The sequence below is a fragment of the Panthera leo genome, chromosome C1 (assembly GCF_018350215.1).
Source record: "Panthera leo isolate Ple1 chromosome C1, P.leo_Ple1_pat1.1, whole genome shotgun sequence".
NCBI lineage: Eukaryota > Metazoa > Chordata > Mammalia > Carnivora > Felidae > Panthera > Panthera leo.
Window position 1 is genome coordinate 131,321,658 of NC_056686.1, and position 26,342 is coordinate 131,347,999.

The following is a 26,342-nucleotide window of genomic DNA, read 5'->3' on the forward strand; positions in this document are numbered from 1 at the left end:
CCATCCCTATAAACTCAAAATCCTTTTCATTTATTTCATCATTTTTCTACAAATTTACTGTTATTTGCTAAACTTCTATGTAAGCCCAAGTTGTAACCATCCTGTGGAGTCAGTCACTCATCACTGAGTTTTCCCACATGCATGTATGATATATGTGTAAATAAACTTTTTCTGGTTTTGTTTTATTATTAATCTATCCTTGGCCAGTCTAATTTAAAGGGTCCAAGCCAATGAATCCAATATGGGTATAGGAAAAGGTTCTTCCTCCCTATATTATTGTTTAACAAGTTATTCATCTATTAATTTTCAATCAATATAGTGTGCTCCAAAAAGATAATTATTAAACTTAAAGTCACAGTTTTTAACCAATAAGCCCAAAATTAAAATGCTTACTTTAACAAATGAAAAGAGTCACATAATTGTTAAAAATATTGTTAGAAAAGTAACCATTTTGAAAACACAACTCCCTCATTAACAATGAGCCTCAGGAGTATTTATTTCTCTATGCCCATGTTAGCTTACATTTATCTCTTTATTTCTTATTTGAATGCTTAATTGTAACCAGGAGGTGTGTCCAAAAAAAGAAACACCATATCTTTTTATATCTTCAAATGCCCATAGTCATATGGTTTCCAGAGTGTTCTCTTACCCACAGCTATGATAACTTTTCATCTCTACCTTTTGGTTGAAATACATAATAGGGAGCAAAATGAATCATCCAGAGATTAGGCAATTCAAAAAGCAATTTCACATCATCCCAGAGATGATTCTATAATATATATCCCATAATATGGAATTCTTTCCATGGATTATTTTGTTGATGATATAACCCATTTCATGAATTATACCACAACAGTTAATTGTAATATATTTTTTCTCTAAATTTCAACTCATCATCTAGTATAGAGGGGAAAATAAATAAGTTAGTTTATTGTGTCAGTTAGAACCTACTATATATAGGAAAACAAAATGGAAAAGTCATAATAAAATAACATCATAAAAATTAATAAAAGTTTCAGTGACTTTCAAAACAAATCAAAGATTTGAATGGAAGTCATTACCTTTGTCTTACTGAAATTTAGCAACGGTACAATTAAATTTAGGAATCTACTGTAGTTGTAAATAAATGTATATAATTTTGCTTTTCCATTCTATTCATCTTCATCAAATTTTATGTTGAGGATTTATCTGTACAAAGAGGAATACTGTCTGTGGGTTTGTCTCCTTCAGAAGCCTGAAACCCCAGACTCTGCATCTTCATTGCTTGGTTGCAAATACCAATTCTGCCATGCAGACTCTTTTGACATATTTTTTTAACTTGAGCATGTTAAAAACTTGTCTGGGCTTCAGTTTTTTCACTGTGAACTGGGATGATGAAATGAGTTCATGAAGAACACATTTTTTTAGAGCTGTGCTAGGCCCACAGATAGTTCTGAATAAATGTTAGCTATTATTACATATAGAATGTGAGCAAACATACTGGAGACACAAGAACACTTTTTATGAAGGTAAGATATACATTGAGGATAGGCCAAAAGGATTCTATCTCCAGGACGCCCAAGGAATAAGCTGCACCGATATTCTGCTTACCTGTACTCCGACAGGAAAACTTGGTTTTGTGATCACACAGTCGTAAAGTACCGTTGCAGCCTTTTTCGTCACTACCATCTTCACAATCTTTTTCCCCATCGCAGCGCCACAGATCAGGAATGCAATTTCCATCAGGGTGGCACTGAAATTCATTCCCATTACAACCAGGAGGAGAGCGAATCTCTTAAATTGAAATGAGGGAGAGAGAGGCAACAGGGAGAAGATAGGAAAGAAATTATTATTTTCCTCGATGGTATTTGTTTTCATTTTTTCTTCTTTTCAGGTATTACGATGCCAGAGACAATGTATTTTCACGTTAGTTGTTTAATAGCTGTAATACTCTCTGATATTTTCAATTTCATTTTAGGAACATTAATAATTAGAGGAAATGATGTTTCTTGCCTCCCACAGAATTCCTGAAAGTGCCACATACATTAGAAAAAAGGAAGAGCAAGTGGGATAATATGTAGATATTCTGTTGTGATTTTTATTAGAAACTCAAGAATGAAATCTTGAAAGGGTTTTTCTCTATGGCATATTAAAGGAAAATATTTCACACTCTATAATAAATGTTAAGACCGTTGGTTCCTCTTTTGACATTTCTTTAGACAACTTCCTTTAGACTAGTAAGAGGTAAATAACCAAAAAATAAATACTTTCTGACTAATAATATCTTTGAAGAATAACATTTAAAATTTTGAAAAAAACACATACAAAAAACTCTAACAAAGTCTTTAGGACATAAGATTTCACTTCTAGAATTAGAACAGAGACACATAAGAATTTAATGAGGTACTATGCATTCAAGTTCAATTTATCAATTAATAATTCAACAGCTCCCAGATAACAGTATTCCTCAAAACCTGTTGACTAAAAACATAGGTTAAATTCTCCAGGTAAGCTTAAGCAAGAATAAGGAACCATAAATGTTGGCTATATGGATGTTTAACAGTGTAACAATTGAATATGACTATAATCAGCAGTATTTTAAATTTTCATTAATATCTAATATTATGAGATATCATATTAACCAGTATCTCTACATTCTGTTGTAAAATAGATTTTAGTATAAATTTTTCTACACTGAAGTTTTAATGTAATACATGTGTATTTCATACAGCTATATTCAGCAATTAATCTACAATAGATCTATAATAGCAATTAATCTATATTATTATGATAAATTTGAAAAAGTTTCAGGTGAATTATCACTTACGTAATAAGATGGTTTGGTCGGAATCATGTGGTTATGAGTTAACATTAAATTCACTTGAGGTCAAAGATAACAATGCCATTTATATCACCAAGGCAGTTAGTTTATCTTTTTAGACTACTATGTATTTATCCAGAAAGTGAAGCCTGCAGGGTTGTTGTGAGGTATAAATTGGGTATCTGTAAATAATTATTTTAACTACAAAATTTAGTTGTTACACCCTGTTATTTTCTATGATATAAAGTCTCTATGTAAAGACTTTCAAAAATTATATGTCAGGTGATACAATAGTATGAAGATGCACAAAATAGAGTTACCTCTACTTTTTAAGTATTTCTGGAGCAGCAATGTTGAAAAAATGAACAACAATGAGAAAAATATATAAAATGAGCCCCACTGAAGCAGGAATAAAGAAGCACTTTTGGTAGAAAATAGCTGTTCCAAGTAACAGAAAACCTGTAAGACTTCTTTTCAAAAGTAACCACTGCAAAGAACACTTATACTCATCACACCTAACTTACAGAGAAGACTGAGTTTAGGATGGCTTTGAAGGCCTTTCCAAAATGAGACTTTTTCTATTTTTCCTGTCATGCAAATCATTCTGACTTTGGGTATCTAGAGTCTTCATGATTAAACAAAACGTTTCCTTGCATACGCACAATAAAAATGGCAGAGTCTCTGCACATTTGGAAGATATATATGGAATGTGATACAGCAAACTCCCACCATACCTAATTTGATATCTGTGGAGTGCACATTTAGCGGTAGGGCTTAACAACTATATTGGTAAAGAATGCTGGGACAGGTCTCATAAACAAGATACTGTGAAGTGTTCGAACTTGAGGTCTTTTTAAAGGTAACTTGAGAATCCTATGTGATTTCAATATTCAAGAAGAGCAAAGGAGACAAATCAAATGATGTCCCAAGAGCTATTCAGCTCTTTAAATGATTCTATGGTGAAGAGGCCAACTTTGATGCAGCAGTGAAACAGCCTTTGGTTCTTTTACTTATGACTTAAACTTACTTGAAAACAAAAAAACACAAACTTTGGCTCAGCTGAATTTTATAACCTATAGTCTGAACTCAGCCAATAACGTATAAAAGTTGTATTTCAAGTAGTTGTCACACAGTGATTCCAAATACTTAATAATGGAAGGTATGGTATATTGATTTTTCTACATTCTGTAAAATAAGAGTTGGAGACTGGCAGCTCATATAATTACATGTATACATGTATTAATGTATTAATACATTACATGTATTAATATAGGTACATGCATAATGTCAACATTATATGTATTAACAGCTTCCTACTATGATGAAGTGATGAAGATACACATTTTTATTGTATTTTGCCTTGTGGACTTTTTTCCTTGGTGGAGGTAGGTGGACAGTAGGGCAATTGCAAATTATATTTTCTTTTGATTTTGAATCTACTTGTGAGAACCCGTAAGGGAAATTTTATTTCACTCTTGTTTCAATATTAGCACTAATTATATTCTCTTGTGCAAATTAGTTTTCCTTCTTTGTAAGTCCTTTTTATGGATATTCATGAAAAATCCTGAAACTCATCACGTTTCTCTCCTTGCAATAGCTACATAGAATTTAGAGCAGAATTTATGAAACATTTTTCATATATGAATTTATTTGGATCAATCTCAACCTCAGGTTTATTTACATTGCTAATCCTTTTTCTGCCTTTTAAAAAAAAGTCCTTTGTCTTCATAATCTTTCATCTTTCCAGGTTATCATTTAGATTATTTCTGGAAACAATAAGCATGCTAAGTAAATAAAGAAATAGAAAAGTGAAATAGGAAGACATTTTGAGAAGAAATAACATAGTTTACATTTAAAAGTGCCTAACTGAGGAAACACTTTATTAGTTTAAATAAAATTAAATAGTATTTACCAAATTCTACAACACATTTCTATTCCTCTTCCCATCTTGTATTTCTTCATATGCAATATTGCCTCAAAAATGTCAATATTAATGAATGGAATTCTATATTTAATTAATTATTGTAAAAGTAATGCTTTGATTCTTTTGAACATGTTTCAGATTTGGTTTTAAATATCTACTTCTTTAGAGTCTGGTTAGGCCATTAACTCAATGACGTAATGGGAAATTCTCAAGAAGATTTATGTAAACTGAGAAATGTATATATATTAATCTGATTCAAAAAAGAGACTTGCAAAAGGCAAATTGTTGCTTTGGGAAAAGGGGATATTTGTGATCCAGCACTATGGGAATTTTACATATAGAATCTCAGCTTTTTAGCTCAATGTCATTTAGAGCTGGAAATAAATTGTGGTCACACAAATCAAAATGTAATCTATGAAAGGGAGAGAGTGTGTTGCTAATTGTCTGAGGTCTTTTGTTTTTTGGTTTTTGTTTTTTTTTCCCATTTCCATTTGCATTTTCTTTGCTTTGCTTGGTATTATTTGGTTTATCTATTTGTGCTTCATGAATGAATCCACTCATCTGTTTTCTTATTCTAAATAAACATTTATCTTATAAATCTGAATACAAATGTGATATTTCCCTGAGGCTTTTTTTTCTTCCTAAACTATCCATGTCTAAACCTCTATGGGGGAGTATACTATCTAGTAAGTGGCACCAGAAACCACCTAATTGTAGTAAGTTTAAAATGATAGTATTACCTGGAGAAGGAGATACAATATATCATTATAAACATTCAAATCTAAAAGGTGAAACAATTATCCCCCTAATAATGCTTACACACATGTCACTAATATATACCTCCCCCTCCTGATCAGGTAATTCCTCCCAATCTGGGCTGCCTTCCTGTTTATACTTCATCTATTAATGTCCATAATGTTCTTTAAGACTCAATTAAAAACAAAAGCTATCTAGGATAGGGTCTCTTATTTTGGTGTTTGTAGATTCAGGAAATCCATGGATAAGCTTTAGGGATTTATAAGATCTCAGAAATTATACATGATGCTTTATGTTGTTATGCATCTTTTCCCCTGTGGAAGGGATTCAGAGCTTTTCTTGACTCATGGCAAACTCCAAGGGGAATGCTAAGACCAATTACACACTTTCCTGTTTTTAATTTTAATTCCCATTCTATATACCTTGCATGTAAATAGTAGTTTATATGGCATTTGATTTTGCTTATGCTTCAAATTAATCATATTAGAATGGATTAAAACCCAGTGAAAAAAGGATCACTCATCTGTTCTTTTTGATTTTGATTAAAAATAAACAAAACTGCCTTGAGAGCACCCCATTTCACAGAAACAAAAACCACAATAAGTATGTCTGAAGTTATACAGATAAGCAGCAGAGATGAGATTTGAACCCACATAAATAAACTTTAGAGGCTGCTTTCTTTACCACTGTACCATTACTACTTTCTTACAAGTCCTTTCTCTTGTAGAGCTTAAGAATAGGTAAAAAAAAAAAAAAAAGAAATAATTAGCCCATACAATAATTATGAAGTGCCTATAAATTCATTTACTTTTGTTGTTTTTTTAATTTTTTTAATGTTTATTTTTGAGAGAGAGAGAGACAGAGTGCAAGCGAGGGAGGGGCAGAGAGAAAGAGAGACACAAAATCCAAAGCAGGATACAGGCTCCCAGCTGTCAGCACAGAGCCCGACACGGGGCTCGAACTCATGGACCGCAAGATCATGACCTGAGCCGAAGCCCGACGCTCAACCGAGTGAGATGCCCAGGCACCCCTACTTTTTTTTTTAAAATACTGTTGTTCAGCCTATTTCTTCTCTAATAAAATATACTATTCATTTTGTTCTGTTGCGAGATCATGGCAAAATTTCATATTTTATGAAAATATCAATAAATTACAAGTCCAATGATGTAGTCTAGCCTTCTTGGAATTGTTTCTTCAATTGGTTGCCAATCAGGAAAGAAGAAAGATGCAAGGAATCAAAAACTTTGAGCATTGTTCCCCACAATCACACATCTTAGTGGCAGAGATCTACCAAATTGGTTTCATAATTTTTTAAATGAGAATACTGGCCTCAATCACTCCTTCATTTGCTCTTTCAACACATTTATTGCAAATTACCAGGTATTTTTCCAAGTACTAGGATAGAACAGTCCATAAGAGAGAGACTTTACTGTTCTCACAGAGCTAACATGAGGGAAGAGGAGCACAGGCACTTAATTAATAGTTACACAAATACATAAATTAGATTAGGTAGTAGTAAATGTTGTGAAGAAAATGGATCAAAGTAATGCTATAGAGGAAGGGGGTGAGGCACATCAAGTTGGTTCCAACCAGTCACAAAGTTTCCAAGAAGTACATTCTTGCTGTGTGCCCAGGAAAAGGAAGAGGTGAAAATATATAGTAAATATCTTTGATGACTGCTGTAAAGAGTGACTTGGGTATAGGGAACGTCTTGACAAGGGTGATTATGGAAGTCTCTCTGAAAAGGTATTATTTCAAAAGAGACCAAAATGAAGGGGAAGAGCTAGCCATGCAAGTTAGAGTAAAGAGGATAGTTAGAAGAAATAACAAATGCAAAGATTACAAAGCAGGAAACAATGTTTGTTTTTACAGAAAGAGAAGGAAGTGAACAAGGGTGGCTAAAATGAGCAGGGGCTAGATGTTGCACGGCTTTATCAACATCCATGGCAAGATCAGTTCAGTATGTAGCTATCTACTGGAGATTATACAACAGAGGAATGGTGATGATGTAATGTAATCTACACTATTAAAATCTTTCACTGGCTGCTGTGTGGAAAGCAAAAAAATAGAGACAGAGACAGAGACAGAGACAGAGAGAGAGAGAGAGAGATATTATGAGGCTTATGTGGAAAAAGGGAAACCAGGTAAGTGGCTCTTGGAGTTCAGGTGGCCAAATGGAAGATATTGTTGCTGCCTTGGAAAGATCATAAAAGAATGGGTATATAAGGAAGTAGGCAACATAGGCAGTTACAAAGCAATGTCCTAAGTGCTATAGTAGGAGAGAACACCATGAGAGCATGCAGAGGAGAAAACTAACTTGGACTTGGGGACTTCAGATGAAGAATTCTTATGACAGAGGAAAAGAAACGAGTTCTGTTCATGATTAAGAGACAGGAAAGGGCAGGGGGAGAAGTAGAATGGGATATTCTGAACAAAGTCAGCATCATTCCTAAAATTCTGTAGTCTTTGATGGAGGAGGGGAGAAACAGAAAACTAGTCAGGTCGGCAAGGTCTAGACTTTGAATGGCCCTGTATGCTTTGCTGAATGGCTTGGATTTAAGTCTGAAGGCTACTGGGAATTACAGAAAGACCTCCAGCTAGATCCTGATATGCTCAGATACACATTATTATTTATAGATCACTTGGTGAAGCATTTAGACAATAAATAGAAAAAGAAAAAAATCTAAGATTCTTTAAATTTACAAGGGTGTGTGTGTGTGTGTGTGTGTGTGTGTGTGTGTGTGTGTATGATACAATTACATATATAATACAATATATAATTACGTTAGCTCAAAGTTTATACTAAAGTCAAGTAGATTATTACACATATATATACACACACAGTTTTATTTTGTTTCCTTTTCCAGGTCTCATCCAATTCCCTGACATAAATAAAAATACGCCAGACTTATTTTTTAATGTCTGTTATGATTGGGCGTGTGTTGATGTTTAGAAATGATGTTCTCTGCCAAAAAAAAAAAAAAAAAAAAACAGAAAGAAAATTGTGGAGTTTTATTTCCCCCTAACCTTGCCAAATGAAATTTGCTTCTGTTAACAGTTGTTGATTTTCCCCTGGATGGAGAGCTGCATATCTCTGAGGAGCCTGTGATAGCCATTCCAACCTGAGTTCCAGGGCTGTGTGGTTCCCCAGAGCCCTAGCTGCTTAAGCTTCAGGGCTTGGCACACAATCCATCTTTGTAATATGGCTTGTCCCAGTGGAGTGTTAAAATGATGACTATGTTTGTATGTATATGCTCATGCTGTTTTACTGTTATGTTTTCATGTTGCTGATGCTGGTTATATTTTTAACTAATGCAATTTTATTGTATTTTTGCCCCGAAGCTATTTAAACCAAGCATACAATTTGGGGAATCTAATAAATAAATAAATGCAGAGCCCTGAAGGAAATGTGGCAACTGACAGTGGAATTTATCCCAATATTTAAATGAATTCACTGTGACTAAATACTTCGAGTTAGAAGACTAGCAACTGTAGAGAGACAGAAAGGAATTTTTTTCATCCGAAAGTTAAAAAGACATGAAAAACAGGGGTGAAAAAATGTACTGTTTTTTTTTAAAGAAATATTAAAGCCCCCTGAGAAAATAGCTAATAATGGTGTTGCAAATATAATGAATTATTTAAATTGTGAGACCAATCTAGGGAGAAAAAAAAAACTTTTTATTGTTTTAATGGAGTTTATACATTAACTTGTCATTCATTGTAAAATTCTTTGAAAAGTAAAAAGCACTACGTGTTGCATGTGCACATAGCTTCCTGCATTACCTACAATCGCCATGTGTCAGTCCCTGCTCAGTTCCTAGCTTGAATAACTGTGTATTAATAATTCCTTTACCTAAGGCAGCTGTTTGCTGAAGGTTCCTAGATAGTCTTCACTTGCCCTGAAACTACTGAGAATTGGTTTGGCAGCATGTCAATAGTTTCTTTTCACTTTCCAACAGGGCGTGGACCTAACCTTGGCCCACTTCTGCCTCAGGAGACCCTTAACATCCCATTAGTAGGTTAGGATGTCCTTGGTTTCTATAGGCCCTTAGGGGAGGGTTGCTTATTAAAACCTACCTTCTAGCCTATCTGGAACTTGTGTTGGGGGTGGTGGGATACACTGTTCTGATCTTCTCCATGTTATGTGAGATGCATTCCCTAGGGGCTACTGCCTGCCAGATAGCACTGTAATTTCTGCTGTGAACAAATAATGAAGTCAAGCCCAGGGCTTCCTTCTTCAGTTTGTTTTCATCCTATTGGACCTTGATGATGGCCTCCATATTATCTAGATTACAGATGCTATATCATTTGGTTATTAATCTGACCACCCCTCTCTTCCTCCCACCTCAGCACACTTCCAGGGCATGGTTTTTGTGTTTTACTTTCAATACTAACAAACTGTTTCTACCCCTGTATGTGGCCTCCACTGGAGACTGTCCTGAAAAGAAGTTGGATGGGACTATGAAAACCATTTATTGGTACCTGGGATTTAATGGAAATTTTAATAATAAAGAAGAGACCATATTCCAAATCTTTAATGTTTACTCTTTGGGTCAGTGAGAAAAGCTGAAGAAAAGGAAATGGAAGAGAATGTGTAGACACCTAAGCACAAATTCAATTATGTAATATTAAAATGATTTTGGTGTTAAAAATACATAGATATATAGACACAAAACAAATGTTGAAGCAAAATTGTAATGCGGTTATACTAAATATCCCCCAGTAAGTTAAAGTATACAAGTTAAATCTATGTAAAACAAGTAAAACATTGTTTTTAGTTCATTAAAATTAAGTTTTGATATTTGAAACTCCACCATGAGCATTCTATTTAGAATTTAATATATTATGAGAATGATACATGTCTACAGCATCTAAATATTACTGTACACAATGTATCAATCTGTTGAATTGGCTATGTAATTGAGAAGTCTGTTTTTCCACATACTGTTCAAATTAGCCAATCACCTTAATAGATATGTTAGATACTATTAACTATAACAGGTTGCAATATAGATATTTTACATTTGGAATTTACTTCTTACCTTAGCAATAAGTTAGCTCACAACAGGTGTCAAATATTTACCGGGCACAAATATAAAAAGATTACATTATTTGATTTGATATTTTAAAATAATGCAGAACACTCTGATAAGAAAGTATGTGTATGAACATATACATATAAGGTGTATGTTTGAGGAAGAGCCTGAGAATATTACTTAGAAATTTTTAATGGCTTTTCTTTCTTTGGCCTTTTTTTCCTCCCCATTATCTTTTGCCTTTGTCTAAGATTCATTCTATGAAACATGCACATAAAGGATTATGTGAGATTGTAGCTCCTTTACTGTATATTTTTTAAATGAGGGGTCAGCAAGCTATGACCTGCAGACCAATTCTAGTCCACTACTGGTTTTTGTAAATAAAGTTTTATTGGAACACAGAATCATTTGTAGACATATAATCTTATGGCTTCTTTTGTGCCTAAACAATGGAGCTGGGTAGTTGTAATGGGAAAAATCTAAAATATTTACTATCTGACGTTTTATAGAAAATATTTTCCAGCTCCTATTGTAAAGTGGTATAAATTACGGATACGATTCATAGAACATCTCATTTAAGTGCATACATATTGACAATAACAAAATGCTGTGCTGGAAGATTCTGAAACCAGTGACTACTCTGTGCCAGGAATAGCCTATTCCTACCAGGAAGGTCATGGTAGTTTAAGTGGATGCTCTTATGCACCAAAGTTATTTGTGGAAAGGTTTTAGATTCAAATAATCCCAATTAATTTTCTTTGGGAAATCAACATGTACATGAATACCAACTCAAAAACAAATTCTCCAACAAAAAGTGAATAAATCTGCTCATCACATTGCAGGAATATAATATCTAAGTGCAAATTCAATTGATAGTTCACTTAAACAAAGGAATAAAGGCTGACAGTTATAATAGGTTCTGAAAGAAGCTAACTAACAACTATTTCTACAGGAAAAAAAAAACAAGTTCTATCCTATTGCTTATTTCTTTACTTTCACAAAAGAATGGCAATACTCAATTACTGAGAGGTGAATTAATTACATTGTATATTATCCATGTCCTTTGTCTCTTTTCTGTTTTCTTTTTTCTATTTTCTGCTGAATGCCTGAAGTCCTACCATTTCACTGATCATTAACCACAACCCAAGAATAAGGCAGCAGAATTTAGACTATGGAAATTAGTTCACTTTTGCCCTTATTTTTTGGCTCTATTAAAGGAGGAAGAAACAAGCTGAGGTTCTTCATTAAAATTAAGTCTTTTCATTACATATTGACTTTTGTTATTAATTGTATCTTTTAAAAAAACAAGAGATATTACTGTATTTGGTGTCAAAATGCATAATTACTATTTTAATACAAGAGCTAAATTTAAGAAGTGTGGATCTATTATTAATTTCTGAATAGTTAAATAAAGATAATTGACTTCTTTCTTCCTATTTTATGAACCATTTTTTAAATATTTTATTTTTAAAATTATATTTATCTAATTCTTTTTAATTGTCCTGATAATCACATTGCCAGAAACATTATGGATTCTCAAAACAGGCCTTGTTATTAGTTGATTCAAAAACCTTGGGTCTTCTTTGCTATTGATGTAAAAGTTATTTATAGTATTGAGGTGACATTGACCTTTAAAGAGCTATTTTGTCCCAGAAAACAAAAAGAGTTTCCTATGGATAAAATCCATTAATAATTAACATTATTTTGATATCTCAGTATTAACATTTCCCAAGGAAAATAAATAAATCTGTGAGTGAATAAAATTACCCAGACAATTTGTATCTCATTGCAAGTAGATATTATACCTCTCTAAAAGTAGATAAAGTTCAAATTTGCATTTCATTGTATTTTTCAGAAAACCATCTGTATTTTCATTAAAGAAGAATAATTAAAAACCATTAGAAGAAAGGATTATATGATTTTTCTGAGTACACAATTTGCTAATTTCCTCAAATTAAAAGACGATATTTGATTGTCAAGAAAATTCAGTGATTGAGAAATAATAGCATTTTTTATTGTGTGTTTCAGTAAAAAGTAATTGAAAATATCTTCAGAATATCTTTATAAGAGAAAGACAAACAGATGATTGAGTCTGATTGTGTATAGTATTTATTATTATCTTGGTTTTTTTAATGTTTATTTATTTACTTTGAGAGAGGGAGAGAGCGAGCAAGCTAGCACAAGCGAGGAAGGGGAAGAGAGGGAGAGAGAGAAGACCAAGCAGTCTCCACACTATTGGCACAGAGCCTGACACAGGGCTAGATCTCACAAACTGTGAAATCGTGACTTGAGCCAAAATCACGGGTTGGTTGTTCAACAAACTGAGGCATCCTGGTACCTTGTTTTCTATGTGGTTAGGAAATTGTGCTGCTAAAAATATGATGATGGGTTCAGCTGATATGGATAATACATGGACTGGAATTCAGGAAATATTGGTTTTAATTTCCATTCTCTCAATGCTTAAATATGTAACCCAAATCTTCAGTCACAAGTCAAGTTTTCATACCAGCATTGATTGGAGTGGATTCAATGTCCCTAGGGAGGATGCTATCCCTTTTTGGTTCGCTGTACCGTCTGACCTTTCTGAATTTTCCACAAAGAATTCAGCATAATCACTTGAATCCAAAACCTCTTCTAGAAATGTCTTTATGGAACAAAGTTCTCAGTCTCAAATCTCTAACACAGAACATTATCAGCTCCTTCCAGGAAGCAGCAATGTTTTTGTTACTGTTACATACACAGAAGAATAATTTTATGGAGATGAGCCCATTTCCTCATCTGCACTATAAAATAACTGAGCTAAATGATCTTTTCATTTTCTTCCAGTTTAAAATATTTTTTAAATCTGTGAGGTGAAATTTTTATGGCAGACTAACATATTCTTTGGGCAACTGAAGAAATTGCCTTTGTGGGAAAGTCCACAGCTATTCTAATGACAAAGCTTTAGAATCCAGTTTATCAAGATGAATTGTGGAAGTGAAAGGAGAACAGAAACAAACAAACAAAAGAGGCAGATTTACTGAGCTTATTTAATATAATGGTCCACGTTCCTTCTAGTGTCCTTTGGAATATTTCATTATAATGACCTGTAACAAGTAGAAAGTTCTTTCTTTTCTCTTAAAGTTAAAAAATGAGAATGCACTTGAGAAAAATATTGTAATTATTGGGAGATCATATAAATGTTAATGCATTAAGAGTTAGAAAAAAGGGCAGGGGTAGGTTATATTGCACAGCTGCAGAAGCAGGGAGCTGGATGGAAGAATAGAAAACAGAAATCTTTATTTGAAACTCCAGCTGTGTAATCCTAGGCAAACGTCTTAACCTCTGAGTAATCTTTATTGTGAGGATTAAATGCAATAACAAATGTAAAGTGCCTGGCAATTACTGTTAATATATACAAATATATATACTAATATATATATATATATATATATATATATATATATATATATATAGTGTTAATATATACTAACTCCTCCCCCTGCCCCTACTAAATTATTACTAATGGAATCTCTTCACTGGCATTTACTAACAAATAATAGATACCAGAGACAAACAAAAAAATAGACTAACTTTTCCTATCTTTCTGGAATTTACTCTGTTTTGGACAGAAATTAAAAATAAATAAACAATAATAAAAGATAAGGGAGATGTCCTGTCTATTTTATTTTATTGAATCATGGGTTGAACATGCCAGTATTTTTCTGATAAATGAAAATGACTTTACTTTATTAAGGAGATGTACATGAATAGATCAGTACAGCTAGTCTTTCTTGTGCATCATTGTAAACATAAACTCCAGGATCTGGGAGTAAGTCAAAGGAACAGAAAAAGTTATTAGATATATGATATAAAACAAATAAGGGTTGGATTCTGAGGGTATAATCAAATTTTGTAGTGAAGAAATAAACTCTTTCACTCAATAATTATTTAGCATTCATTGTGTATCAAATACTGTACTTGACTATGTAATTACAAAGATAAAATGAAATTATCCTAGGTTCCTTCTTAAATCTGTGAACAGGGAAGTAGTAGGTAAAATGAATGAATGAAAGAATGAATGAATAAATAAATAAATGAATACAAAGCCCAAAAGAAATGTGAAAGTTTCCAAAGAAGAAGGAAAGTTAAACAGTTAAAACAGAAGAATATGACCATTTGTAGAAATAATATTAATAACGTTATGCATTTAATTCCCTAATGGATTTGAGAACTTGTTAAAGATAATTCATAATAAATCAAAACTGAAGGTCAATGCATGCTTAATTTTAAATTTGCATTTCATTTGTATTTGTGATGTAAATGAGAGATCACATATGTTCTATCGTCACCCAGACTATTCACTTAGTACAGCTGGCTGTAAATGCTCCCTTTTTTAGACAGCCATACAGAAAGTTAAAGGACAATCACCATAAATTAGGGTCAAATGATTTCTTTACTTTGCAAAATTGAGACAAAATCAATTCTAAAGAAACCTATTCCATTATCCATCAAATCCATGCTGAAATTATTCGGTATACATTTTTATAACAATTTATGCATGGAAATTGACCTGATGAATAGCTGTCTAAAGATAACCCCCCAAAAAATGCATATGTTTACTTTAGAAATGCTTTATTCCTTGGGGGAAATATGGTTGTGACTATTCCCCTTAAGAGTAGAAGAATGAAAGCATACATAATTCAAATGAATTGAACTGTCAACAATGAGATAAGATTAATTGTATACATTTGGTATTTTATAGATGCATTTGTACAGAATCTGTCTGTCTCTCTCTCTTCCTCTGTTTTTTTTTTTTTTTTACATTATATCCAGAGAGCTAAACACTTGCAAGAAAAGAGCAAAGTCTCATTTTAACTTTATTCTTGATGTTTTTACAGGTAAAAAACATTTCTTTACAAAACCTTTTGATACTTATTAAATGGCCAGACCTAAGGCTCTAGAGGGTGTTCCCTTCTACCAAATTCTTCCACTTGAAAAACAAACTATTCTTTCACTTGGAAAAAAAAACTATACACCCAGTAGCTTTACTAATGGTTCACTATAGAAATATGTACCAACCAAAGCTGTCACAACCAAAAACAAATCAGAGCTAAATTAATGATAAACAGGCAATGAGACAAAGGAAGGAAATCAGTCTGCTATGGATTGTCTTTCTATTCTACTCTTGCTCGTAGACCCTGTGTGTGTGTGTGTGTGTGTGTGTGTGTGTGTGTGTGTACAGTGCTTTTCAAAGATATTGCACATTGTGTGCCTAGTATGTGAGCTTGGAAGTGAGAGGAAAGACCATCACAACATGAGGGGGAAGGAGAGAAGTATAATCTAGAAAGGGATTAGCAATTAATACTTTCCCCATATATTAATCATACTAATGATGAAAAAAATGATCACTATAGAAATTCCTCAGAGAGAATATGCATTGAACATAAATGCAGAAGTTTTCTAAATATGGTGGTTATATATGGAATGATCCATTTCCTGGTTTCTTCTGCTTCTTTACAATTAAAAGTGAATTCAAGAGTGTTTTTGCCCTTTTGAAATCAATTTAAGTTGAGAGAAACTAGACCATATGCTCTTTTAACCCAGGCAATGTACAGCAAAGTGCTGAGCAATTATACGGTGGATTTGATCAGTTTTGACAGCCAGTCTTGAAACTCAAGCCAGAATCCCCTGCTCTTTCTTCCACAGCAGGTTTTGAGACTAAATTATATGACTAATTGCATGAAATTTCTACTTTACCTTGGCAATGGTCTCACAAAACCTGCATGTGCAAAATGACTTTCCTGATCAGCTTTAACAATTCTATGTGCCATGATTATTTTACAACTTCTGTATCAGAATATATAAAATAATGATGGATAAAAATATGTAAATGTCCTCTGAAATACTCTGTCTTATAGCAAAGTCATCCTAGACTGTTCCCTTTCTTCAGTTCCTGCAACTTGTATTCACCAAGTGGAGTATTTGATTAGGGAATTTATAATCTGATAAATATAAATTAGTTCAGGATGTTCTCCTCATTCTGTGCTTGAAACATGTCCAAGAATCATGTAGATTATCTGGATCATTTCCTTAGTGTATTACCATAATCATATAAGAAATGCACGATGTTCACGTTGACAGTATATTCTTTAGAGTAATATATAAGTGAAAGTGAGGTGCTCTAGAAGTGAAGGTCATTAACATTCAATAGTCACCGATTCTATTATACTCCAAACCTGAGAAACTACCTAGTGAGGCTACAACGGGTTGTGTATCACTTGCTCTGGATACTCATGAAGCTAAAGCAAGCTCTCAAAAACTTCTTAATGTGCAATAATTATTTTAACTTAGGGACAAATAAACATAGGAAAGAGGGATAGGATCTCACTTCTGAGATGAAAGTAAATTAACTTTGGGGAAATTTATCTTTCACAGCATATTGGGGGCAGTGCCAGCAGGCCACAGATGTACACCTCATGAGGAGCCTATAAAGACATCTGTGAGGTGGGGGGAAATGCAGTTTATATTCATAGTGTAACTTAGTAATGACATACCAACCACACCCCAGATGAATGCTTCCAATATAGAAAGAAAAAAGGGGAAAAAAGTATTTTTTTACAGCATTTCTGTTTCCATGCAAGGTTGTTGATGAATAAAGCTCTAGTTCATATGTATTAGTGGACCAACTGAAATAAGAGAGAAACTGACACAAGAATGAGATATAGATAAAGAAAGGGGTGGGGGAGAGAGAGAATGAGGAAGGGAAGGAGAAAGAAAAAGGGAAAGAGGAGAGGGAGGGATGGACACAGACAGGAAACAAACAAAAAAGACAAAAGGAATCACATCAGAGGAAAAAAACTATAGAAATTTTCTAAGTTATTAAATGTTGCAGAAGACAAATATATGCCCTTGAAAATACTTTGAAAATGATTCCTTTCTTATTGTCATTCAATATATGCCTCCCACTCCAACACCCAACTCATTAAATAGATCATTTTATTCTCTGTTTGCCTGCTAGATTTTAAATGCTGAATGGGGACCACATATCTTTATCCTTTTATCTATCTTTTTCTACAAGCATAGTGACTGGCACATAGAAAGTCTTCAATAAATATTAGTAGAATAAATGAACGAGTGAATGACAAATTCTTCCAAATTCTTAAGCAGAAAGAAAACTTCTACTAAAAAAAAAATGTTATTGATTGTATGAATGTTTGGCAGCCTAATGATTTTTTCCTATGATATTTCCAACATGATTTCTAATTTGTTAACATGCCCTATGGATGACCAAATTTTGCAAAGTAACGCATGCAAATGACAGGGTATGGCTGCCCATGGATATGCTGCGACCTGTTGTCAAGTTTCCTTCTTGCAGCTTGCATTCTAGGAGTTATTCAGTTGGAATGAATCAACAATCAACAGGAGGTTATTTCAAGCCTTAAGGAAACAAATTTGGTGTTCAAATAAAATAAAAATTATGTCTTTCTTGTTTCTTTGTTTAGTATGCTTGTTTGTTTTCCTTGGAGATGGGTTTGGGGTTTGGCAATTTAGAAGTTGGAGAGAATTAAAGTCGTAGTAACTAAAGCATCTAATGAAAGTAGGAAGCAAAACCACAGAAGGTATCGGAGTATAAGGAGGTATTAAAATGAGAAACCAGACAAATAAAAGAGTGAAAGTGATCTGTAAATTATTTTACACTGTTCCAAATATACATGTTTTTAACTGCTGAGTAAAATATAATATCCATTCTGAAATATTCAAATATATATATATTATATATATATAAATATATAATATATATATTCAAATATATATATATAAATATATATATAAATATATAATATATATATTCAAAAAAAAAAAAAAATATATATATATATATATATATATATATATATATATATATATATATATATATTTATCAATTTAAAATGATAGTTCATAGAGTCACAAAATTACTGACCTTCTCTGGTACAATTGGTTTGGGCTTCATCACTGAAGTCTCCACAGTCATTGTCACCATCACAGGCCCAGTGGCCTGGGATACATCTGCCATTGGAACACCTGAACTGATTATCAAAGCAAGAGTGAACACAGCCAACTTCATCACTGCCGTCCCCACAGTCATCATCTGGAAAGAAGCACCAACATCAAGGGAGTGAAAACTGACCCAGGAATAAAATTTTTCTTCCAAATCTCTAACGTTTCTTTTTTGTATATAGAGCATTCTTTTGTTTTTGATAAAGGAATCAATGATCAACTTTCCCATGGATAGTGGGGGAACTATTTTCATTTTGACATTGCTTCCTTTGTGCTTTCACATCAACTACTAACCAAAGAGGGAAAAAGAAATCCTTGACTTGGATTTTAAAATTTAATTTCCATTTCACTCAGAAATGACTAACCATTGACAACAAATCTATGCGACATGAAATAATTATAAAATGAGAGGACAATGATGAGTGCAGGAATTTCATGAAATGATACAGCTGGTGATATAATTATTGTGGAAAACTGTTCAGACCCACAATCTCTCTACACCCCACAGTGTATAACCGTATCTTTAATTCAGACATTTCTTCTCCATTCTCCAACATGAAGAGTGACTACTTCCTCCCCTTCCCCTACTAACTGATAAGTGTGTATTTATACTGGGAAATTGTCACTATCATTAGCAATGATTTATATTCTTTATTAACAACCATTGCAGGAGGGAGGTGAGAGAAATGTGAAGTGGAAATAGATTAAATTGAAATCAGTGGCTGAGAATGTATGACTTATACATAATTCATTTACCTGTGTTCGGTATAATTCAGCATAGGGATACAATTGAGTATAAGAAAAAAAAAACATCATTTGTACATAAATAGCAAGGTGGCAGAAATGAGACCATTTGGATAATTCCATAATAATTTATAAACTCCTATGTCCTGAGAGTACAGAGCACTTTACATAAATGCTTTGGGGAACTCAAATTGTCCAGGTCATATCCTCAATTATCCCCTTTACTTCACATCTGTCGAATTAGACAATGTCCAGCATAATGTCTGAACACAAATCTCTTCATTGTCCCATGGGACAGATGTTGACCTCCATTACTCTTAATGCTAATCCCCGCTGAAGTGCCAGGTGCCCTCTTACTACTTATCTTAGCCATTTTGTTGGCTCTGCAAGCTTCTCTTATGAACTATGTCTCACCAACAGTCAGGCCCCCAATCAAATCAGTGCAATACAGTGAACAGTAGTACTTGCCAGAGTCGCAGTGCCATTTGCTGCTAATGCATCTTCCACTTTTGCATATAAATTGAGTCAGTGGCTCACAAGTTGGAAATTCTAGGAAAGGTATAAAAACACTCAATAGGTAAGATGTTACTGACTATGCTTGGCTTAAATTGTATCTCATTTGCTAATGTGACCAGAACTCCACCCCTGTCTTCGACAAAAGGCACAGAGGAAGCAGTATACAGATATAGTGACATAAACTTCTTGAGGACATAGGACACCCATACTTTTAATATTTTTTAAATGAATACTGTACAGGGACTGAAAGGCAAGGAGAATCATATGGTGAAAGACCATTTGTATTCATTATACGCAAAGTAACGCGTGTATACTTTAAACAGAAAGGCCTTTTCTGAATAGAGAACCAAGTAGGATAGTAAGATATAAGTTTGCCTTTTAGAGGTGTCAACATCACAAAGTGAAAGTAAAAACAAACAAACAAAACATCTCAATAAAATCAGTTCATGGATATCATACAGTTATAAATGTTTCGAGGAGTGAATTCTAAGGTAAAAAAAAAAAAAACAAAAAAAAACCCAAAGCACAAAACACAAGAATTCTCTGAAAATCGACAACAGTAAAGAATTAGAATTCAAAATGAAATTTTACTCTATTAAATCCAAAGACCTCCTTTCCTAACCCTTAAATATCTGTAACAACAAAAAATTTAAACATAGACAAACATAGAATTAGCATAGAAAAAGATTCTAAAAAGAGGTAACTTGCTAATTCAAAGGAGTAGTCAATTCAGCAAAGTGTCATAAGATGATCAGATAATCTAGACTGATTGGAAAAAGAAAAGAAAATAATCTAGACTGATTGGAAAAAGAAAAGAAATGGCAAAAGGTAGTAGTAATCAAAGAATACAATTGCCAGGAAAAAGACTTTCATTTATGGTGAAAGCAATTCACATAGTTTACATAATGTGCTTAATACCAGGTATTTTAGCTCTCAGCACAATATTCATGGAATTATAAAACCATCACCCACAAGAGCTCATTTAACAGACATCAAAAAATAGAAAAAGAAGAAAAAAAAACCTCCATCAGTTCACTGATACAAAGAAACTGACACATGGAGATAGATCTGTGCCCCACATTCTTTTATATTGTTGTTTTGACAGCTGGAGACAAAGCCATTTTGTAGCAAATGGCTGCTCTTCTCCTTAAAACAAGTGGCTTACAATCATAGTCTATATTTGGTGGGAGGGAGACCATAAATATTTTCAACTTGTACTCTACAGGCTCTGTCTCAAGGCTACCAACATGGCTGAGCAGGCTAGTGTTTGGCTGTCCAAACTTCTTCAGCCAAAGTATTAACCTGTTATTTAACTACACAAATATTTATCTGTAGTTTTTTTTTTGAGTTTTGAATACTATTTACAGGATATATGAATAATAACAATATCTTTCCTAGCTTAAAACAAAACACTGACTATATCCAATCATTTTAGCCGTAAGAAAATAAACTCTGAAAAGTTACGCTTGCCTAAAACTGGCCATTATTTCCTTAATAAAAAAACAGGTCTTTAGAGTTCACTTCATCAAACTCTCCCTCCATTCTTTATTCCATCACCAATTTCCTATATTATTTTCATTTACTATCCATGAATGTACTTAAGCTGCTTTTACCATACCTATGTTTTTGGTATATAGATGTATTCAACTTGAAGTTTAAGTATTTCTCATAAATTGTTTCATTATGTATGGTAGACTTCCTTGTATTTATTAGAAATGTGTCTTTAAATACTTCCACTGTTTTAGCATTTGGTTTCCATACTAGTCACTACTGCATAATTTTACAATGTTGGAGATTTCAATCATTTAAAGTTTTTTTATCTTTAAATTCCATAACACTATCATTTTTTATTGTTTCAAGTTTTTATTTAAATTCTAGTTAACATACACTGTAATATTGGTTTCAAGAGTAGAATTTAGTGATTCATCACTTACATATAACACCCAGTGCTCATTACAGCAAGTGCTCTCCTTATTATCCATCACCCATTTAACCCATCCCTTGCCCACCTCCCCCTGAGGACCCTCAGTTTGTTATCTATGGTTAAGAGTCTCTTATGGTTTGCCTCCCTTTCTCCTTTTTGTCCCTTCCCCTATGTTTGCCTGTTTTCTTTCTTAAATTCCACAAATGAATGAAACCATATGGTATTTGTCTTTCTCTAACTTATTTAGCTTAGTATAATACACTCTAGCTCCATCCACGTCATTGCAAATGGCAAGATTTCATTCTCTTTTATACCTGAGTAATATTTTATTGTGTATATATACCACAACTTCTTTATCTATTCACCAGTCGATGGACATTTGGGCTCTTTCTATAATTTAGCTATTATTGATAATGCTGCTATAAACATCAGGGTACATATACCCTTTCAAACCTGTATTTTTGTACCCTTTCGGCAAATACCTAGTAGTGCAATTGCTGGGTCTTAGAGTAGTTCTATTTAATGTTTGAGAAGCCCGCATACTGTTTTCCACAGTGGCTGTACCATTTTGTGTTCCCACCAAGAGTGAGGGTTCCCTTTCTCTGCATCCTTGCCAACATCTGTTGTTTCCTGTGTTGTTAATTTGAATCAGTCTGACAGGTATGAGGTGGTATTTCATTGTACTCTTGATTTGTATTTCCCTGATAATGAGTGATACTGAACAAGTTTTCATGTGTCTGTTAGCAGTACTTTAAAGTTTTTTTAACTTTGGTGGAGCTTGGGTGGCTCAGTAAGTTAAATGTCTGCCTTCGGCTCAGGTCATGATCTCATGGTCTGTGGGTTCAGGCCCCACATCAGGCTCTGTGCTGACAGCTCAGACTTGAATACTGCTTCGTATTCTGTCTCTCTCTGCCTCTCCCCAGCTTGTGCTCTCTCTCTCAATAATAATTAAATAAACTTAAAAAAAATTAAAAACTAAAGTTTTTAGATTTTAAATTCTATAACACTGTCAATATTTAATTTATTTTTTACAGAGAAGAACATGCAAGATTTACCTAATGATTTTGGTCATGCATCTTTAGGTCTATCCTTCATTTTTCTTTTAAAATGGGTGATGGGCATTAAGGAGGGTACCTGTAATGAACACTGGGTTTTATATATAAGTGATGAATCAATAACTTCTACTACTAACTTGGATTTAAATAAAATGTTGGAATACAAAAAATCTTTTAATATTTTAAGTACCAATCCCAGGTAGCCTGAAGGCTGAGTCAAGGGCTCACACATGGGCAGTTTGCTCCATGCCCTTGCCCTCCATTTTTAGGCCCTCTCACCTATTGGAAAGGATGCTCTCATCCATCATGCTCTCTTCCTGGGGACAGCAGTTCCCTGCACTGCACTACTGATAAGAAGGTTTGAATGGCAGTTAAAATCAGACCTCATATTGGACCTGCTCTTCTTATGGGACTTGGGCCTGTCTAACAGTTATGTTTCCCAAAGGTCTATTCTGGATCATCCCTAAGAGTTAGGACTTTACAGAATACCCAAAATTATGTTACTGAGCACTTTCATACTATTTTAACCAGTGAATCACATGAGTGATGGTATTGTCAGAAAGTAAGAATTTTTAATGACACTGCTAGAACTTTTATAGAATGATTTGCATTTTTTCCTTTATTAAAAACTATGAAATTGTTAAGTTAAAAGTTTATATTAATGTATAGTTTTTGGCAAGTCACAACTAGCTAGAATAGTAAAATGTGAGCAAATTAATTTTGCATGATAGTGTCAAAGACATATCCTGTGCCGTATCTTCACAATATTTCAAATTACATTGGAGGCTAAAATATTCATCCTCACTCTTAAAATGGTGAAAGAGTAAGTCAACTTTGGAGCCCATGAGAATTCTCTCTAGTGTGTAGCTGAGCTGGGAAAAGAGAATCAGGCAGACTGACCAGCAGTAGCAACCAGTGAGCAGACTACAAGTGACAGCCATGTTTACTACTGGTAATTTACCCAAATGACAACATAAATTGATATTACTTCATAAATAACATGTAGGGAAAGTGGTGGGCTCATACCAGATCTGGTTGATATGGCACTGATTACCTGCTTTTCGCTTCTTAAAAAGCTATTTCTTTGTGTGGTTACATTTGAGTATATACATCTGAGGTATTGAATATGAATCAAAATTATCCTAAAACTGAACAAATCTCCATTAAATTTTATGATTACCAAAGACGTGCTTCAAGATACAAATTATAGAATAAATTTAAATTTTTAAGCCCCCAAAATGTGATCAGAGCCTAAACATTATTCAAAGACAGCAGTAAAAAGGAGGCAATCACTGATATGAAGAGAGAAAAGACTGTATCAAAAGCTATCCATGATGTGACTCAACAAATTTTCTGACATATAAGGGGAAGTGCTCAAAAGAAGTGAAAATGCCCAAGGCATCCTTTAATCAATACTTCTAACAGAGTTTTCTCTTGTTACCTGACAAGATAATGAAAACTTATGTGTTTATGTTTCAAGAATCAACAGGAAATTTGTCCAAAATATGTTTTCTTCTTTGCATAAATGTTTAATGTTTAGAAGATGTACAGTAGATATGAATAGTGACTTTAAACCAAACATCAGTGTAAGTTATGGTTAAAATGAATAAAATTAAAATGCAGATTCTAAGATATGATGAGATCTAGTTTTGAAAAACATCAAATCTTGTTGAATCTATAACAGGTTACTTCACATTTTTTAATCTCTCTTCTATAAATTTAGGAACGTATTAACCAGAATCACACATTTAACCAGGAAAGTGATAAAACACCCCAAGCATTTGGATAATCTGAAATTTGGCAATACTTTATTGTTCAGTAAGTTTTCCAAGTGACCTTTAGGATTCTATGTCTCAGATTCTGAGTCTAAAATCCAGTCCCCTTCGTGACCCAAATCTGAACGTTAGCTTCTAAAGGGTAAAAACTTTCAAAATAAATAAAATAATCTAAAACCCGGTATACCTTCAGTCTCTAAGAAAATAAGTCATATACCTGACCACAGAGAATGCAACATACATACGTGCATATGATGCATATATGTACTTAGATAGTTGTATCTCATTTCTGATTTATTTTTTACATAATAGTTACATTATTTCTCTTGGTAACCACATTGTCTGATTTAGTATAGGACAAGAGGCAAATTATATAAAATTTTAAAAAAATGAGGACTAGAAGAAAGAATAGGGCAAATCACTACAAAGAACAGAGGTATTAATTGAAGGGACACATATAAGGGAGTGAAATTACTAATGTTTCATTTATGTTTCCTTGATAAAGCACTGTGACCTAGAATAAATCACAATGCCTCTCTGGTGACAGATGTCAGGTTTGTAACTTGATCTCTCAGGTCCTTTAAGTCCTAAAGGTCAAGAAGTCAGAAGAAACATCCTCTGCAAATGCACAACACACTGAAAGCATTTTATCTGCAAAAAAATGGGGCTTATCTCCCAAATAACTCCTGGGATTATCACAGTATTCCAATAAAAGATAATAACTGAATTTCAGAAAAAAAATATAAGAATATATTTAAAACGTTAAATTATCTTTGGATTTTCTCCACTTAATGCAGTCAAATGTGAAACACATTTTAGGAGTTCCACCAAAAATTTAAGTATAATATAGGACACTTCATTTTTCACTAATGTTGGAAAATAATGTATCCATAATTTCTTAGTATGTTATCACCAGTATCTAATAGTGACAGATAAATGAGTTCTGACAACAATATACATCTTCTCCTAAAAAATAAAACAAAAGCTACTTAAATTAAATTTAACATTTTCTCTGTTCTTCCCTATTAGCATTATTTTAAGGGTTAAAAAGAGTATCTGAATATTTCAGTCTGTTTCTAGGTACTTGTTCTTTTTAAAATACCAGCATGAATTCTTATATTTGACAAAGAGTTAAATGTTAAACACAATCTTTTCTTTCTTGACTTTAGATAAATATCCTTTGACTGTGGATCTTCCATGAGACACAGATTGCAAGACACTTGGAAAGATTACCTGATTAACTCTGACAAAGAGAAAAAAATATATAAATGGAAGTGGCTTACATTTTTTCATATTAAAATTACACTAAAGAAAACTATATTTTATTTCTGTAGTTACTTCAACCTCATAGAATGTTTAATGTGGAGTAATGGACTGTTAAAAAATCTTCTATTGTTGCAGGTGGTGTGCTCAATTTATCTATTATATCTTTCACTTAAAATTTATTGCCAGGTTATATGTATGCTATTATGTAAATGGCAACAATTTTCCCTCTCTCTCAAGGGTAATCGTCGTTGGTATGGTACTACTATTTATCCAGTATACAAAGCTTAGAGGTAGTTTTCAGATCCAATTTGTTTCTTTCCTATCTCTAGGAATCTTCCTACTTATTTCTCCTTTTTGGTCTCAAAATGAATAATTCTAATTAACTAATTAATGAACTCTCAAAGTAAAGCTATCATAGGTTTGTTTTAGAGTATGTAGTCCACATCCTATATGTATATAAAGGTGACCATCATGTGGAAAATGTATACAGGATCCAAATTAAAATAAACGACAAGTTAAGAATA

The 26,342-nt window shown here is 33.2% G+C and overlaps 1 protein-coding gene across 1 annotated transcript in view; it reads right to left on the reverse strand.

Annotated features, from left to right (window-relative positions):
- LRP1B (LDL receptor related protein 1B) overlaps positions 1 to 26,342 on the reverse strand; it is a 1,882,572-nt gene that overhangs the window by 666,967 nt on the left and 1,189,263 nt on the right. Inside the window, exons 19-21 of the mRNA XM_042948663.1 lie at positions 19,751 to 19,831; positions 18,462 to 18,629; positions 1,591 to 1,773 (exon numbers count right to left, since the gene is read on the reverse strand). Of these exons, the coding sequence (XP_042804597.1) occupies positions 1,591 to 1,773; positions 18,462 to 18,629; positions 19,751 to 19,831 (432 nt within the window). The remainder of the gene's footprint in view (positions 1 to 1,590; positions 1,774 to 18,461; positions 18,630 to 19,750; positions 19,832 to 26,342) is intronic.